The sequence below is a fragment of the Oryx dammah genome, unplaced genomic scaffold, assembly GCF_014754425.2.
Source record: "Oryx dammah isolate SB20612 unplaced genomic scaffold, SCBI_Odam_1.1 HiC_scaffold_3, whole genome shotgun sequence".
NCBI classification, from domain to species: Eukaryota; Metazoa; Chordata; class Mammalia; order Artiodactyla; family Bovidae; genus Oryx; species Oryx dammah.
In genome coordinates, this window is record NW_024070187.1 from 103,966,508 (window position 1) to 103,982,712 (window position 16,205).

General features: G+C 49.4%; 1 protein-coding gene across 1 annotated transcript in view; it reads right to left on the reverse strand.

The window, feature by feature from the left end:
• SLC2A9 (solute carrier family 2 member 9) overlaps positions 1-15,613 on the reverse strand; it is a gene marked incomplete at its 3' end in the record, with an annotated part of 191,731 nt that extends 176,118 nt beyond the window's left edge. Inside the window, exons 1-2 of the mRNA XM_040238338.1 lie at positions 15,524-15,613; positions 5,857-5,955 (exon numbers count right to left, since the gene is read on the reverse strand). Coding sequence (XP_040094272.1) covers positions 5,857-5,955; positions 15,524-15,586 — 162 coding nt within the window. The remainder of the gene's footprint in view (positions 1-5,856; positions 5,956-15,523) is intronic.
• Positions 15,614-16,205: the final 592 nt, after the last annotated feature.

The window sequence follows — 16,205 nt, forward strand, 5'->3', positions numbered from 1 at the left end:
GAGCACGCATGCACGCATGTCACGATATCTGCCATGAAGGCTGATATCCAAATGAGAGATTCAGTTCCTGCTTCATAGAAGGGGAATCATAGCAGTAATACTATGGTTGAATTATTGAAGTTGTGCTGTTTGTTTTTCCTAATAGCAGCCTGTTTTGCTTGCATAACTAGTGAGACAGGATGAGACAAAAGGAAAAGAGAAAAAAGGAGAAAGCAAGAAAGATTCCCAAATCAGAGGAAATGCTGGTCCACGATGAAATTAATCAGATGCCAGTTGTTACTGAAATGATAAGATGTGGTGGTTTCTCCTGTAATCTTAGCCTTCTCCCACCAAGAGGGGGAGCCCCACTCTCCTCTGCCCCCACTGGTCCTGATCCACCTGGATGTCTGTAACAAGCTCTATACCCATCAGCCCTCCTATTTAATAATTTTCCCTGTTAAAGACCTCGGAACACACAGAGGCATCCCATGATGGGCCCTGCTTTTCTGAGAGCAAGGGGGCTTCCAGAACAGCGGCTTTAAAATGGCAGCCTGGGGTGGGATTAATTGGAAGGACCACAACTTGCTTCTGCTTCTCTGTCTGCTGGCTCATTGGCATCTTTGCCTGGGCCTGCATTTAACATCTGCCACTAACTGGGATGGCTCTGCTCTTGGAGAGAGAGGTGATGATTTTACTCCTTATTACTGCATGTCTACCTGCCCTTAGGGAAGGACTGGGGAGAGGAAAGTGATAAACTACACCATTGCTGCTGGGAAATATATGATGAGTCCAATTAATTGTTCTGCTGAAGCCTTGGGCTTAAATACTGACCCTAGGGCAGGGCAGGGGTGTGAGCTTCTGTACCCCATCCCTAGAAAAGAACAAATGTCAACAACTCAGAAATCACTGGAAAGGTGACTCATTCATTATTAAAGCCAGACCACTCACTGTTATTTTTGTGGAGGCTGGCATTGTTTCAACTGAGTCCTAGTTTATGTGGCTTGGGAGTAGGGGGGCCAATAAATTAGACCCCCTTGACAAAGCAAAGTTCTCATTTTTTTTTTCTTTCCCATTCTCTCATTTTTTTTAAATTTTATTTTTACTTTATTTTACTTTATAATACTGTATTGGTTTTGCCATACATTGACATGAATCCGCCACGGGTGTACATGAGTTCCCAAATATGAACCCCCTCCCACCTCCCACCCCGTATCATCTCTCTGGATCATCCCTGTGCACCAGCCCCAAGCATCCTGTATCCTGCATCAACTTTTTTTCCAGTATTTTTATGTTTAGGATATACTTTTGTAGGATATCCATTGTATACATAAAATGTGCAAGCATGCGTGCTCAGTTGTGCTCGAATCTTTGTGACCTCATGGACTGTAGCCCGCCAGGCTCCTCTGTCCAAGGGATTCTCCAGGCAAGAATACTGGAGTGGGTTGCCATTTCCTCCTCCAGGGGATCTTCCCAACCCAGATATCTCCTGCATTGATAGCCAGATTCTTTACCCCTGTGCCATCTGAGAAACTCATACATACAATATACAGTTGTATAATTAAGAATGAACCAGCAGACAGAGACATCAGCAGACATTCACATGCAGGCTTTCGAGCGGACATAAGTGTTCAGTCTATTTTGGTAAATACCAAGAAGGATGATTTCTGGATTGTATGTATATTTATAGCAGCTTTATTCATAATTGCCAAAGCTTGGATGTAATCAAGATGTCCTTCAGCAGGTGAGTGGCTAAATAAACTAAGGTACATCCAGACACAGAAGCTTTCTTTGTGACTCAGCAGGAAAGAATCTGCCTGCAATGCAGGAGATGCAAAAGACGTGGGTTTGATCCTTGGGTCAGGAAGATCCCCTGGAAGAGGAAATGGCAACTCACTTCAAGACACTTGCTCCTTGGCAGGAAAGCTATGACAAACCTAACCAGTGTATAAAAAAAAAGCAGAGACATCACTTTGCTGATAAATGTCCATATAGTCAAAACTATGGTTTTTCCAGTAGTCATGTATGGAGGTGAGGGTTGGACCATAAAGAAGGCTGAGCGCCAAATAATTCATGCTTTCAAATTGTGTTGCTGGAGAAGACTCTTGAGAATCCTTGGACTGCAAGAAGATCAAACCAGTCAATCTTAAAGGGAATCAACCCTGAATAATTCACTGAAAGAACTGATGCTGAAGCTGAAGCTCCAATACTTTGGTCCCCTGATGGCAGGCAAGTTCTTTACCACTAGGGCCACCCGGGAAACTGACTCTGCTTTAGGCTTTGGTTAAAGGAAGGTTGTGTCTGGTGGAATCTTCCTTCCAGACCACTACACCCTTCTCCAGATCATCAATAAGGCTGCTCTACTTTTGTTGTCAATTTATGTGTTCACTGGAGTAGCACCTTTAATTTCCTTCAAGAACATTCCTTTGCATTCACAACTTGGGCAATTGTTTGGGGCAAGAGGCCTAGCTTTAGACCTATCTTAGCTTTCAGCATGCCTTCTTCAGTAAGCTCGGTAATTTCTAGTTTTTGATTTCAAGTGAGACATATGACTTCTCCTGTCACTTGAACATTTAGAGGCCATTGTAGGGTTATTAATTGGCTTAATTTCAGTCTTGCTGAGTCTCAGGGAATAAGGAGGCCCAAGGAGAAAGAGATGAGATGGGGGAACAGCTGATTGGGTGGACAGTCAGAACTGACACAACACTGACCCACCAAGTTCTGTGTCTTATATGGGCTCAGACTGTGGAGCCCCAAAGCAGTTATAGCAGTAACATCAACAAGAGTCCTGATCAGTGGGCCACTGGTGATCCAGTGGTTAGGACTTGTGCTCCCGGTGCAGGGGGCATGGGTTCTCTCCCGAGTCAGAGAACTCATCCTGCATGCTGCAGGTACAGCCAAAAAAAAAAAAAATCACAGATCACCATATGAATACAATAATGGAAAAGTCTGAAATACTGTGAGATCATCATAATGTAACACAGAGACAAGCGGTGAATAAACGTTGTTAGAAAAATAGTGCCATAGACGTGCTCAGCACAGGGTTAACACAAACCTTCAATTGGTTAAATATACAATACCTGCAAAAAAAAGAAAGGGCAATAAAGCAAGGTGTGCCTGTGCGGAGACAGTCAAAAGATCAGTGGTTACCAGGGTGCAGGAAGGAGGAACTCACGGGCAGAGCCCAGAGGGTGTTTAGGGACTATTTTGCAACATACTACAATGGTGTGTGGAGAAGGCAGTGGCACCCCACTCCAGTCCTCTTGCCTGGAAAATCCATGGACGGAGGAGCCTGGTGAGCTGCAGTCCATGGGGTCGCTAAGAGTTGGACACGACTGAGCACCTTCACTTTCACTTTTCACTTTCATGCATTGGAGAAAGAAATGGCAACCCACTCCAGTGTTCTTGCCTGGAGAATCCCAGGGACGGGGAAGCCTGGTGGGCTGCCGTCTAAGGGTTGCACAGAGTCGGATACGACTGAAGCGACTTAGCAGCAGCAGCACAATGGTGGGTACAAGTCACTATGTTGCTTTTGTTGTTGTTGTTTAGCTGCTCAGTCATGCCCAACTCTTTGCAACCCCATGGACTGTAGCCCTCCAGGCTCCGCTGTCCGTGGGATGCTCCAGGCAAGAGTACTGGACTGGGTTGTCACTGCCTCCTCAGGGGATCTTCCCGACCCAGGAATTGAACCCCTGTCTCCTGCATTGGCAGGCAGATTCTTTACCACGGAGCCACCAGGCAGGCCCACAAGTCATTACACCTGTGTCCAAACCTGTGGAAAGTATAACACAAAGAGTGGACCTCCATGTAAACTGTGGGCTCTGGCTGATAAGGACGTGTGAATGTGTGTTCACCAGTTACAACAAAGGCATGGCTCTGGTGCAGGGCGTTCAGTGTTGAGACTGCGTGTGTGGGGGCAGGGAGTATATGGGAATTCTGTGCTTTTCTCCAACCTAAAACTGCCCTAAAACACAAAGTTTATTAATTAAAAACAGTTTCTCGAACGAGTGAACGACCTGATTACTCCTTCCTCCTGTCCCCGTGCTCACTGCTTGAACTGTGACATTTCCACTCATATCATTCTATTCCATGTTCAAGTCTTACATGTCTCTTTGCCCCATAAGCCATAAGTGCAAAGATTCTCTACCCTCCGCTGGAGGCTCTGCTGGATTATCAAGATGAAGCAAAAGTGCACATTCCCAGAGACTTGCCTGGTGGTCCAGTGGTTAAGGAATCCACCTTGCAATGCAGGGGATGTGGGTTCAATCCCTAGTTGGGGAAACAAGATCCCACATGCCACAGAGCCACTAAGCCCGTGAGCCACAACTAGAGAATCCATGTGCCTCAATGAAAGATCCCGCAGCATGCAAGGAAGGTACAGTATGCCAAAACTAAGACAAAACACAGCCAAATAAATAAATAAATTGTGTGCTTGGTCATGTCAGACTCTTTGCAGCCCCATGGACTGTCGCCTTCCAGGCGCCTCTCTCCATGGAATTTTCCAAGCAAGAATACTGGAGTGGGTAGCCATTTCTTTCTCCAGAGGATCTTCCGGACCCAGGGGTAGAACCCGAGTGTCCTGCATCTCCTGCGTCGGCAGGTGGATTCTTTACCACTCCATCACCTGGGAAGCCCAAGGAAATAAGAGTGCAAATCCCCAATGCTCTTAAAGACAAATACGGACAAATCAGACCCCATCTCAGGATGACATCACAATGACAAAATCAAAGCCAGCGTTCAGAGAAGCCATCTAGTCCTCCTGGCTTTGCAAACCATTTTCAGTACCAGAATCAATTTTTCAAATAAACTGACAGAGCCCCAAACATAAAAGAGTTAACAGAGTGAAAAAACAGTGCTTTTCTGCACAGATGGAGGCTGGATCCCTGAGGCATGTCTGCAAAGTCAGGGCTCCTGGGATCCCTTTGAGATGCACTGATTCGGCCTCCCCCTCTGTTTTGCACACAGCATGCTAGGCCCCCAAACAAGGAGAAGCCTTACAAACACCTGGCGAAGTCCATAGCCTGCACTCTATCTGCCTCTTTAGCTCATGCCCTTACACTCTCCAAAATACATCCTAGGCTCCAACTGTATCAGACCTGTATTTCTGCAAATGTTTTATATCTCAGGCTTCCGTGCCTTTGCTCCACAGTCAACATGCAGCTCTGATATCACCTCCTCCAGGAAGTCTTTCTGTCCCACCACCCTTGACCCATCCATTTTACCCTAGGGATGGAGGTTGGTCAAGTAGAAGCCAGCACCTCCAGGAATAGGTAGAACCTAAACCTAACAGCCTAGGTGGGTGCAAACCAAACTTTCAAGTGCAAACCAGCAGAGTGGTGTTGGGAGGGCCTGGGGAACCGCACCTAATGACCTGATTTCAAAAGAAAACAAGAGTCAGCGATGCATCTTAAACCAACAGATACCCAAGTGACCTCTAGCTGTGATTAAAAGCCATAAACACAGAAAAGAAAAAGAAAAAACAGATCAGGGAAATGTTTCTATGCCTAAGATCCCTCCGTGAGCCTCAGATTCCGTGTTCCTTGCCCCGGAATAAGACCCTTAGGATCTGGACCCTGGGACCTCCCACGACCCCGCTCCTTTCCCTACACTCTCCCAGGACCCTCCAGGAGCAAGGAACTGATCCCACGCAGGGCCATCATCCTCTGTTTCTGTATCTCCCACCTCTCCCTCGAGCGCGGGGACTGCTCTCCCTTCCTCTAACCCGCCTCTCACCCCAGTGTCCAGCCGGTGTCTGGCACAGAACCGGCCCGCAAAGATTTGCAGAATGGGGTACCATCCAAGCCTTGGTGGTAACACCCGGTTTTCCGCGTGGCCGCAGCGCCCTCTGCCGGGCGCCTCTCGCGGCCGCGGGACACTCACCGGAGTCGGGGCGTTCACCACGGAGAGGTTGTACCCGTAGAGGAAGGAGGAGCCGAAGGCGCCCACGAGAGATGCCACGATCAACGAGCAGGACCAGTCCTGGGAAAGGAGAGCAAAGCACGTCAGAGCTGGCGCTCGGGGGGCACAGCCAGGGGCCCGCAGGACGCAGGTGGGCTGTCCTCTTCCCTTCCCCCACCGCCACACGACTGCCCGCTTTGTGGAGCTGCAAGAGATCTGTGCAACGCAGACGTAACGTCCTTTCGCAGGTGCTATTAGCAGCTACAACCCTGTGGTTTTAGCAGAATCTGGCCAGTCCCTGACTCTCTCCGAGGTAAAAAGCAAAGCCAGGCTAAGCTGCCAGCAGCAGCAGCTGGGTTCTCGCTAAAACCTACCGGCCAGACATCTGTTCTCAGCCCTTTCTGGGAATTCTTCCACAGACTCGTAGGATTAGTACATTTTATCTTGATTTTACAGGCGAGGAAACAGAGGCACAGAGTGAAGGAAAGTTTCTTGGCTCAAAATAGCCTGGAGTTAAAACTCCCCTCTGGGTCCTCCCCACCATTCTATGCAAAACAAAGAACTCTCTCACCCGGAAAAAACATTTACATTAAGGTTGATTCGGACCCAGCCTCTGGCCATCTCCAGAATTCCTTGCCCCAGCCGTTTAAGAGAGAAACAACTGGCCCTCTTAAGACAGTAGATTTCCACATCTGTATCTATATATACTTACTCTTTTCTTGGGTCAGTGCAGCAGCTCACTAATCTGACTGCTGCCCCTTCTCGCCTCATTAAAGGTGATCTGTTCCAGTAAAGTGCCAGTCTGGTTCTTTTTTCTGAACCTTGCCTTCTCTAACTCCCTTACCCTACACGGAGCAGTCCCTGGTGGTGTCTGGGATGAAGACCAGAGCCCACCCAGGTGGTCCGGCTCCAGACCCCCCACCCCACCCCACCGCAGCACTCACTGCACCACACTGCCTCCTCCTCTCCTGGGTGCAGCATCTCAGGGGCTAACGCTGCTGACGGCCCCAGGAGACAGAGACAGGATTTGGCCTGGAGGACCAAGCACCTGTCTCCATGTAATCCTGCCTGCAGGACCCATCCATGGATGGCCACAGCCATCACGGAACTGGGAATACAAGCAGCTGGGCCCCTTGGCACAGGCTGGCCAGAAGGCAGGGGCTGGAGGTGGGAAGGCGTTGCCATCCTAACCTGGCCAGGAAAGTGTGGACCACTTGTCAGATAGGGGGACCCGGTGCTCTCGGAAGGCACTTTGTCTCCATCATTTTTCGTGTGTGTGTGTCTGTGTGTGTTCTCTAAGTGCTGGACCCTGACAAAGCTCCAGGGGTGCAGCAGTAGACGTGATATTAATAGATGAGGTCCACGGTTTAGGGAAGGGGATAAATCAAACACTGAACAGAAAAGGAAGCTAGACTCTGACAGCCTGCTCCCTGCTTGGCCCACCTTGGCAGGCTCCTCCAGTACCGGCTCGAGTGCCGGACCGCTTCAGCATGGCTATGGGAGCAGTCCAGGGTCTTGACCTTTCTGGGCCTCAGCTTGCCCAGCTGTAAAATGGGCAAATTGTAGCCCACAGCTGTAAATTGTAGCCACAGCTGTATAGACTTGTGGCTGTGCAGCTGCCCAGGGATGCTGAGGGGTGTGTGCACATAGCCAATGCTCTGAATGGCTGTTCACTCTGTTTTCCCTCTCTGCTCCTTCTGACCAAGCTGTGCAGAATAGCTATTGGCCAAGCTACATGCCAACGTCTCTCACCCTGGTTGAAGCCTCTGTGCCCCCTGAAATCCTCGCTTCTGGAGACCTTCATATCTAAGACCCATTGAAAGTTGCCCTGAAAATCCCACCTCCTCATTTTCACTTTTCTATCAATTTTGTCTGACCCCCGTCTCTGCCAGTTTCAATTGTGTGAACTCAGACCAGTGATATAGCTCCTCTGTGACTCAAAGTCCTCATCTGTGAAATGGGCATGTTAATAGACCTGTGACGGAGTCCAAGCAGACCAAGAAGATGGCAGACAAATGTCTCAAAACAACCATCTTATCAGAGTCTGGATGCCTGGCTCTTTTCTAGAACAGAGATAGGGGGCGGGGGAGTTGTGAGGAAACAAAGTAAAAAGATCATTAATCTTGCAAGTATCTCCTAGAATAATCAGTCTCTGGCAGGGGCTGGGTTAACTTTTTCCTTTCTGCAGTGTTCTGAACAAAAGCACTCGAACAGTTTGGCAGAGGGATGGGGTTCTCTGAGGCAGGCCCTTATGTATGATCATAATAACAAAACCCATGAAAAGCAGGTCAAAGAAACAGTTCCAAAACGGAGTCAGAATTGGCCCTTCCCTGCAACAGACCCACCTCATGGGATATTCTGCAGAAGAAAGAAGTTAGAGTAGGTGTCCAGGGGTAGGTACCCTGAGTATCAACAGCAGAGGCTGGACAGTTGGTGTGGGTCTTTTTGAGGGTGGGGGTCTTGCTTCCAGGCCCTAAACCTGCTGAAAGTGCTCTGTAAATGCTGGTGATTAGACAGAGGCCAGAAGGAGGATTTATGGACCATAGAGATGGAGGTTGGCAAGTGTGGGGTCAGAGTACTCTCTGCAGTAAGAGGAGCGGGAACTGAATGGGATGCACTGATGGAACAGAATCACTTTTGGACACCATGCCCGTTCTCCATCGCTGTTTGTTTTTAAACTCATCCTCTGGGGCTCCGCTCAGATGTTGTTCATTTTGATCCCTGGACTGTGCGGGTCCCCGGGCTTCTCTCACTCCTAGCCTCGGTCATTACGTCCTTGTCTGCACCCATCGGAGGGCAGAGAAGCGCAGGTGAGAGCCCTGTCCCCCAGATCCCCCACCCCTGCATGCCCGCCAGGTCTCAGCACCCACCCCAAGGTGGGGATGGAGATGATGGGAGGGGATAGTGCCGTGCACATGATGAGCGCAGGTCTCTGCGTGGCCTCATTGCCTGAGCACAGCCACGCTGCCAGAGGAAGCTGGCGGGAGCCCAGGGAGCTGCGACCTCAGAGCTGGAGCCCCGCAGCCAACGTCACAGGGTCCAGGAGCCGGAAGTCAAGACCAGAGGCTTTTCAGGAAGGCGGAGGGAGCCCTCCGTGGCCCGGACAGAGGCCAGGTGTGCGTTTACCTTTCTTCTCCTCCTGCCCAGCATCACAGTCCTCGGATGGGCACGCTCGTGAGGCCCTGGGTGGCTGTGGCTAAGGGGAGCTGAGCCCGTGTCCTGTTTGGCGAAGACCCGCCCGCTGGCCCTCCCCTCAGCTGGCTCACCCGAAGCACCTCCAGGAAGGGGCTCTGCCAGGCCATCTCCCTGAATTAGGAGGCAGAGTCCACGGAGGGAGGGCAAGGGGGCGCCAAACAGGAAATGTGGCAACTGTCTCTTGTCTGAACAGGAAATGGGCAATAAAGATTTTTCCCCATTCACAGGTCTTCACTACAGCAGCTGGAGAGCCCTGAAAAGGAAATTTCTCTTCCCAGAAATCACCACCCTGAGTACCTGATTCTTCTATTTAAAAAAAAGAAAGAAAGAAATTGCATAGTGTGAATTTTCATTTGGGGCAAAATGAGGACTGCAGCCCAGGAGACAGCACCTCAAATAGCTCTGAGAGACTGCTCCAAAGAGATGGTGGTGAATATGATTTGGGTGAAGGGGTTGGTTTAGTCACTAAGACTCTTGCGACCCCATGGACTGTAGCCGACCAGGCTCCTCTGTCCATGGGATTTTCCAGGCAAGAATACTGGAGTGGATTGCCATTTCCGCCTCCAGGGGATCTTCCTGACCCAGGAATCGAACCCGGGTCTCTTGCATTGCAGGCAGATTCTTTACCGGCTGAGCTATGGGGGAAGCCCAGTGGTTTTAAAGAAAAGGCATCTGACTGGTATGAAATGGTATCTCATTGTGGTTTTGATTTGCATTTCTCTGATAATGAGTGAGCATCTTTTCATGTGTTTGTTAGCCATCCGTATGTCTTCTTTGGAGAAATGTCTATATAGTTCTTTGGCCCATTTTTTGATTGGGTCGTTTATTTTTTCTGGAATTGAGCTGCATAAGTTGCTTGTATATTTTTGAGATTAGTTGTTTGTCAGTTGCTTCATTTGCTATTATTTTCTCCCATTCAGAAGGCTGTCTTTTCACCTTGCTTATAGTTTCCTTTGTTGTGCAGAAGCTTTTAATTTTAATTAGATCTCATTTGTTTATTTTTGCTTTTATTTCCAGTATTCTGGGAGGTGGATCATAGAGGATCCTGCTGTGATTTCTGTTGGAGAGTGTTTTGCCTATGTTCTCCTCCAGGATTTTTATAGTTTCTGGTCTTACGTTTAGATCTTTAATCCGTTTTGAGTTTATTTTTGTGTATGGTGTTAGAAAGTGATCTAGTTTCATTCTTTTACAAGTGGTTGACCAGTTTTCCCAGCACCACTTGTTAAAGAGATTGTCTTTAATCCATTGTATATTCTTGCCTCCTTTGTCGAATGGCAGCGATCCAAAAGTCTACAAGCAATAAATGCTGGAGAGGGTGTGGAGAAAAGGGAACCCTCTTACACTGTTGGTGGGAATGCAAACTAGTACAGCCACTATGGAGAACAGTGTGGAGATTCCTTTAAAAATTGCAAATAGAACTGCCTTATGACCCAGCAATCCCACTGCTGGGCATACACACCGAGGAAACCAGAATTGAAAGAGACACGTGTACCCCAATGTTCATCGCAGCACTGTTTATAATAGCCAGGACATGGAAACAACCTAGATGTCCATCAGCAGATGAATGGATAAGAAAGCTGTGGTACATATACACAATGAAGTATTACTCAGCCATTAAAAAGAATACATTTGAATCAGTTCTAATGAGGTGGATGAAACTGCAGCCTATTATACAGAGTGAAGTAAGCCAGAAAGAAAAACAGCAATACAGTATACTAACACATATATATGGAATTTTAAAAGATGGTAATGATAACCCTGTATGCGAGACAGCAAAAGAGACACAGATGTATAGAACAGACTTTTGGACTCTGTCGGAGAGGGAGAGGGTGGGATGATATGGGAGAATGGCACTGAAACATGTGTACTATCATGTAAGAAACGAATCACCAGTCTATGTTTGATACAGGATACAGGATGCTTGGGGCTGGTGCACGGGGATGATCCAGAGAGATGATATGGAGTGGGAGGTGGGAGAGGGGTTCAGGATTGGGAACTCATGTACACCCGTGGCTGATTCATGTCAATGCATGGCAAAACCAATACAGTATTGTAAAGCAAAATAAAGTAAAAATAAAAATTTAAAAAATAATAATAATAAAGAAAAGGCACAATAACCGGAGATCAAATTGCCAACATCTGCTGAATCATCAAAAAAGCAAGAGAGTTCTAGAAAAACATCTAGTTCTGCTTTAGTGACTATGCCAAAGCCTTTGACTGTGTGGATCACAATAAACTGTTGAAACTTCTGAAAGAGAAGGGACTACCAGACCATCTGGGTGAAGGGGAGTTCATGCAATCAAGCACTTAGCTTGGCAAAAGTTTTCTGCTAGTCACGAAGAGCAGATGTCACCACGAAGGGATGAAGTACTTTTCTAGATAGGAAGAGATGTAAGAATTGAGCTCATAGTATCAGCTCCTGAAGATGACTAACTATCTGAAGACCTGCCCTGCCAGTTTCCCCAGAGCACAGAGTGCCCCAATTCCCTATCTCCATCCTGAACTCCCTTCAGGGGATGTTGAATGTCAGCAGCTGCGGAGCTGAAGATTTAATCTTTGTAGAGGTGGATGAAAGTGAAAGTGAAAGGTGCTCAATTGTGAAAAGTTGCTCAGTCGTGTCTGACTCTTTGCGACCCCACGGACTGTCCATGGAATTCTCCAGGCCAGAATACTGGAGTGGGTAGCCTTTCCCTTCTCCAGGGGATCTTCCCAACCCAGGGATCGAACCCACGTCTCCCACATTGCAGGCGGGCAGAGGTAGATGGCAAGTGCCAATTTGAAGTTGACATTTCCTCTGGTGTCTTTTTCTTTCCCCTCTTATGGCCAGCATGCTGGGAGGAGAGCAACTAACATGAACCCAGAACAAAATCTCCCTGAGGTCTGGGACAGACAGATTACTGGCTACTGGAGAAGCCTGGCAGGGTTCCAACCTTGGCTCCACTGCTATTTAGCTGTGTGTCCTTAGGCAAGTTGATATGCTTCTCTGAGCTACCACATTTACCAGTGCAAAATAGAAGCTTGATCCCGCCCTGATGATCCTGCAGAGTTATTCTGAGACTCAAATAGAAAATGCACAGTCCTGAGCAACATATTGGAGATCAAGACAGGCTGCTCTGCAGCTCTAGAACAAGCGGGGAAGTTGTGGGTTTGGAAGAAAAACAATTTGCCACTGGTTGTTATTCTGCCCTGCTCATTCAGGCAGGCCGGCTCAGGGAAAGCATTAAGGAGGCAAGACCCCTCATGCACACCAGGATGTCATGTGAGTTAACTCCCTGTACGGCTGAATTGCTCGGATGTCAGAGAAGGGCCTTAAATCATGTCTAGGACATGCCTTGGCCATTTGCGCCCAGAGCAGAGACCAGGTGCAGAGGCTGGCAGAATGATGGCAGGCTCAGGGAACAGAGGACCCCTAGAAGGCCAGGGCGTCTGCAAATCCACAAAAGAGAGACCCGAAGACGGCCAGCTGGGTTTAATGGAAAATGCATGATGAAATAAAAGCTGTGGATCACGGCAGAATTTCTGGGAGCGTGGGTTGTCAAGTGCACATAAGCACATCCAGCTCTGGGGATGCAGGTCAGTGGGAAGGGAGCTGCTCAGTGGGGAACTGAGACTTCCAAAAGGAAAAAGCCAGCCCTGAATAATTAGGCTGGCTATCTACCGAGTGCATGAATCATTCAGTCCAATATTCATTCTGCATATCAGTCATGCAGGGAGGCCGTTGGGAGAATCGGCTGTTTCTGAAATCAGTTTTCAGCCAGGTGGCCAGGTCCCCTCACAGAGCCGGGTCCGGAGCAGGGTTCTAACAGGGAAGCTCTCGACTGTGACATCACATCCAAGAGCTGAGGATTCCCCTGGGAAACACGGAGGAGGCACTGGGCCAACCTGGGGCTGACCCAGGAAGACTTCCTGGAAGAGGTGATTCCAGAGTAAGCCAGGGGAATAATGCGGGGAGAGACGGGCATGGGGTGAGAGGGCAGAGCCAGTCCTGCAGACATGGATGCCCGGGGGTGTGGGGAGAAGCAAAATAATTGAGGGAGTTGGGGCCTAAATTGTGGGAGGGGCAGCATGGCTATTTCACTGTGCAGAGAGGAACCCGCTCTGCGGTCCCATGGGGTGTCTTCTTCACCATCTCATTTCCTCCTCCACTCGCTCCTTGTCTAAGGCCTTTCCACGTAACCACCCTGGTCTTCTCATCTTTAACCGGGGCGGGCGTGGGGGGGGGGTCTCCCTGATCTTGCTAAAACTCACATTGGCCTTTTTCATTTAAAATTGTTCCATGTCCCCCATGGTGGTTGAAAACACTAAAGGCCCAACCACCCAAACGGGCTGCAGACTGGAGGTTGGGGGGGTGGGGTGGAGGGTGGGACAGCCTTCCAGCAGCTGCCCTGACCCCGCGCTGCACGAGGGGCTCTCCCAGAAACCCGGACTGGACACCACTCAATGGAACAAAATAAACTTGTAGGAAGTCACTTCCCCTTTTTTGTTGTGCAGCCTGGAGGCGGTGCGTAGCCTGAAGAGTTCTTCTTATTGGTGAAACTGACTGTCAATTGTCGTTTCCCCCCAGCCCTCCCGCAAACCAGCCCAGAGGTGAGCAGTGACATCATACACCTGAGATGGCAGCCCAACTGTTCTGGCTCAAGTTCCAGGCTGCGCTCGCCTATTTAGGAAGCCTGGCCTTGGGGTTAACCCTGCTTTCTTCCTTCAGACAAATGGGGGGGTCTTGGATTCCCAGGGGGCACCCCAGAGCATTCCAAGGTGAGAAAACAGAGAGCTCCATTCTTTTGAAGGCCTCGATGAGCCTGATGAGAGCTGCTCTCTCTGCTTGCCACAGCTCAGCGGGTTAACCCCACCCCACCCCACCCCCGACAGTGGTGCCTAAAGGACCGCCTGGCTTTGGGTCTCAGCCCTGCTTCTGACAACCTGTGAGCTCTTGGGCAAGTTTGTCAGCCTCTCTGGCACGGTGTCCTCATCTGTCAAATGGGCCTGATGACGGTGCCTTAGACTTGCTAAGATTTGAGGAGTTTGTGCATGGAGAACGCTAAAAACCCTGGAACCTAAAACAGCACCTGGTCTACAGCTAAGCACACAGTGAATATTCATCATTGTTTTTCACATCCCCCTGTCCCCCCAGCGAGCTATTTCTGGGCCCAGTGCTCTTGTTCTCATCCTTTTCTCAACAAAGGACACGGTGAGCACTCCCTGTAGAAAGGTCCCCCTGGGTCCCCCTGCCCCCAACTTCCTGTCGGTGTTCACAGCAGCAGAGAAAAGGGCTGGGGCCAGTGGGGTGCAGCTGGATCATTGCCAAGGCCAGTTTCCCCACTTGAGTACCACACCTCTGTGATGAGCACCATCCAGTGAGGCTCCTGTGAACCAGATGACAGCTAACCGGGGCTCCCCGTTAACCATCTCCCAAGACACATCTACACTGCTCTGCCCTCTGCCAACTGTTCCCACCTGCCACACCACCCGCCCTCCCACCAGGCTCAGGAGGATCCGCTAGGCTGACGCCTCAGACGCCACAGGGAAGAACAGAAATCTCCAAATCTGATGCCAGCCCCCCATAGGCCACATGGTCAGTGGCCTATGCTCCCGGACAGGTCCTGAGGCAATTCACTCTATCGAGGATGTGGCCGGGGCCTCCCTAGTGACTCAGATGGTAAAGCATCCACCTGCAATTCAGGAGACCTGGGTTCGATCCCTGGGTTGGGAATGTCCTCTGGAGAAGAAAATGTCTACCCTCTCCAGTATTCTTGCCTGGAGAGTCCCAAGGACAGAGGAGCCTTGGCGGACTGTCCATGGGGTGTCAAAGAGTCAGACATCACTGAAGTGACTTAGCATGCACACACGCAGTACAGTTGTAACCCAAATCCCTAGCACAAAAGAAGTGGGAAACCATACAGCTTTTCTGGAGTTTGAAAATATGTCTCTAGAACTGGTGTTGGACAGGGAAGCCTGGTGTGCTGCGGTCCGTGGGGTCGCAAAGAGTCGGACATGACTGAGTGACTGAACTGAACTGGGACATCATAGTGTATGCATGTTAATCCCAGTCTCCCAGTTCATCCCACCATCTCTCTTCTCCCCTTGGTATCCACACGTTTGTCCTCTACATCTGTGTCTCTATTGGAAAAAGAATATTTTAAAAAATGTGTGTCTCTACGCATAACAGAATCACTTTGCCATAGAGCAAAAATTAGCACAATATCATGAATCAGCGATACTTCAATTTTTACAAAACAATTTTTTAAAAGAAGGATGTGGTCATAGCCCAGCATTCCTGGGTGTGCCGGGCCTGTCCTGACACTCATACACTCCTCCACACACACACCTTTTACCAGTGCCCCTAATTTTGCTCATCCTTCAGTGCTCAGCACCCTCGCCACCTCCCCCCAGGAGGGACCACCTTGGGGTCACCTGAACACTCCTCCCAGGGAGACATAAGGGAACCAGGACTGACCAGTTTCTTTTTCTCCAAGTCGCTTCCTTTGTTATCTGCTGAGTCTTTTTCCCTGAGCTTCATGGTTCCTTGTCAGCCTTTAGACTGGGCTTTTTTGTTCCTGAAAAAGAGAAAAAAAGGGAGAAGTGGTTAGACAGACGCTGGCTGTCACAGATGAGGAACCCAGGGGAGGAGGCCCTGGTGAGGATGACAGGGTGGTGGGCCCAGCTTCCCCAGAGCCCCGGGCGCCTCTGTTCCTCTCTGGCCTGTTTCTCCATTTACGAGACGGTCAGGTTGGACCACTGCTGTGTTTTCCCACCCCTGCCACATCGCTGATCAAGTACTGGCCCCTCCCCAGGACATCCTCATTTGTAAGGTCCTCTTATGATGGGGCATGTTTTGGAAACCCTAGACTTTCTGTTCTTAAGATGTGAAAATAAAAGTAGCATAAATTCAAAGTGCAATGTCGCCTGTCAAACTGAAACGATCACCAAACAATTAGCACAATTGTAGGAGCTTCCCAGGTGGCGCTAGTGGTACAGAACCTGCCTGCCAGTGTAGGAGGCATAAGAGAGGCAGTTAGATCCCTGGGTCAGGAAGATCCCCTGGAGGAGGGCATGGCAACCCGCTCCAGTACTCTTGCCTGGAGAATCCCATGGACAGAGGAGCCTGGCGGGCTGCCGTCCATGGGGTCACACAGAGC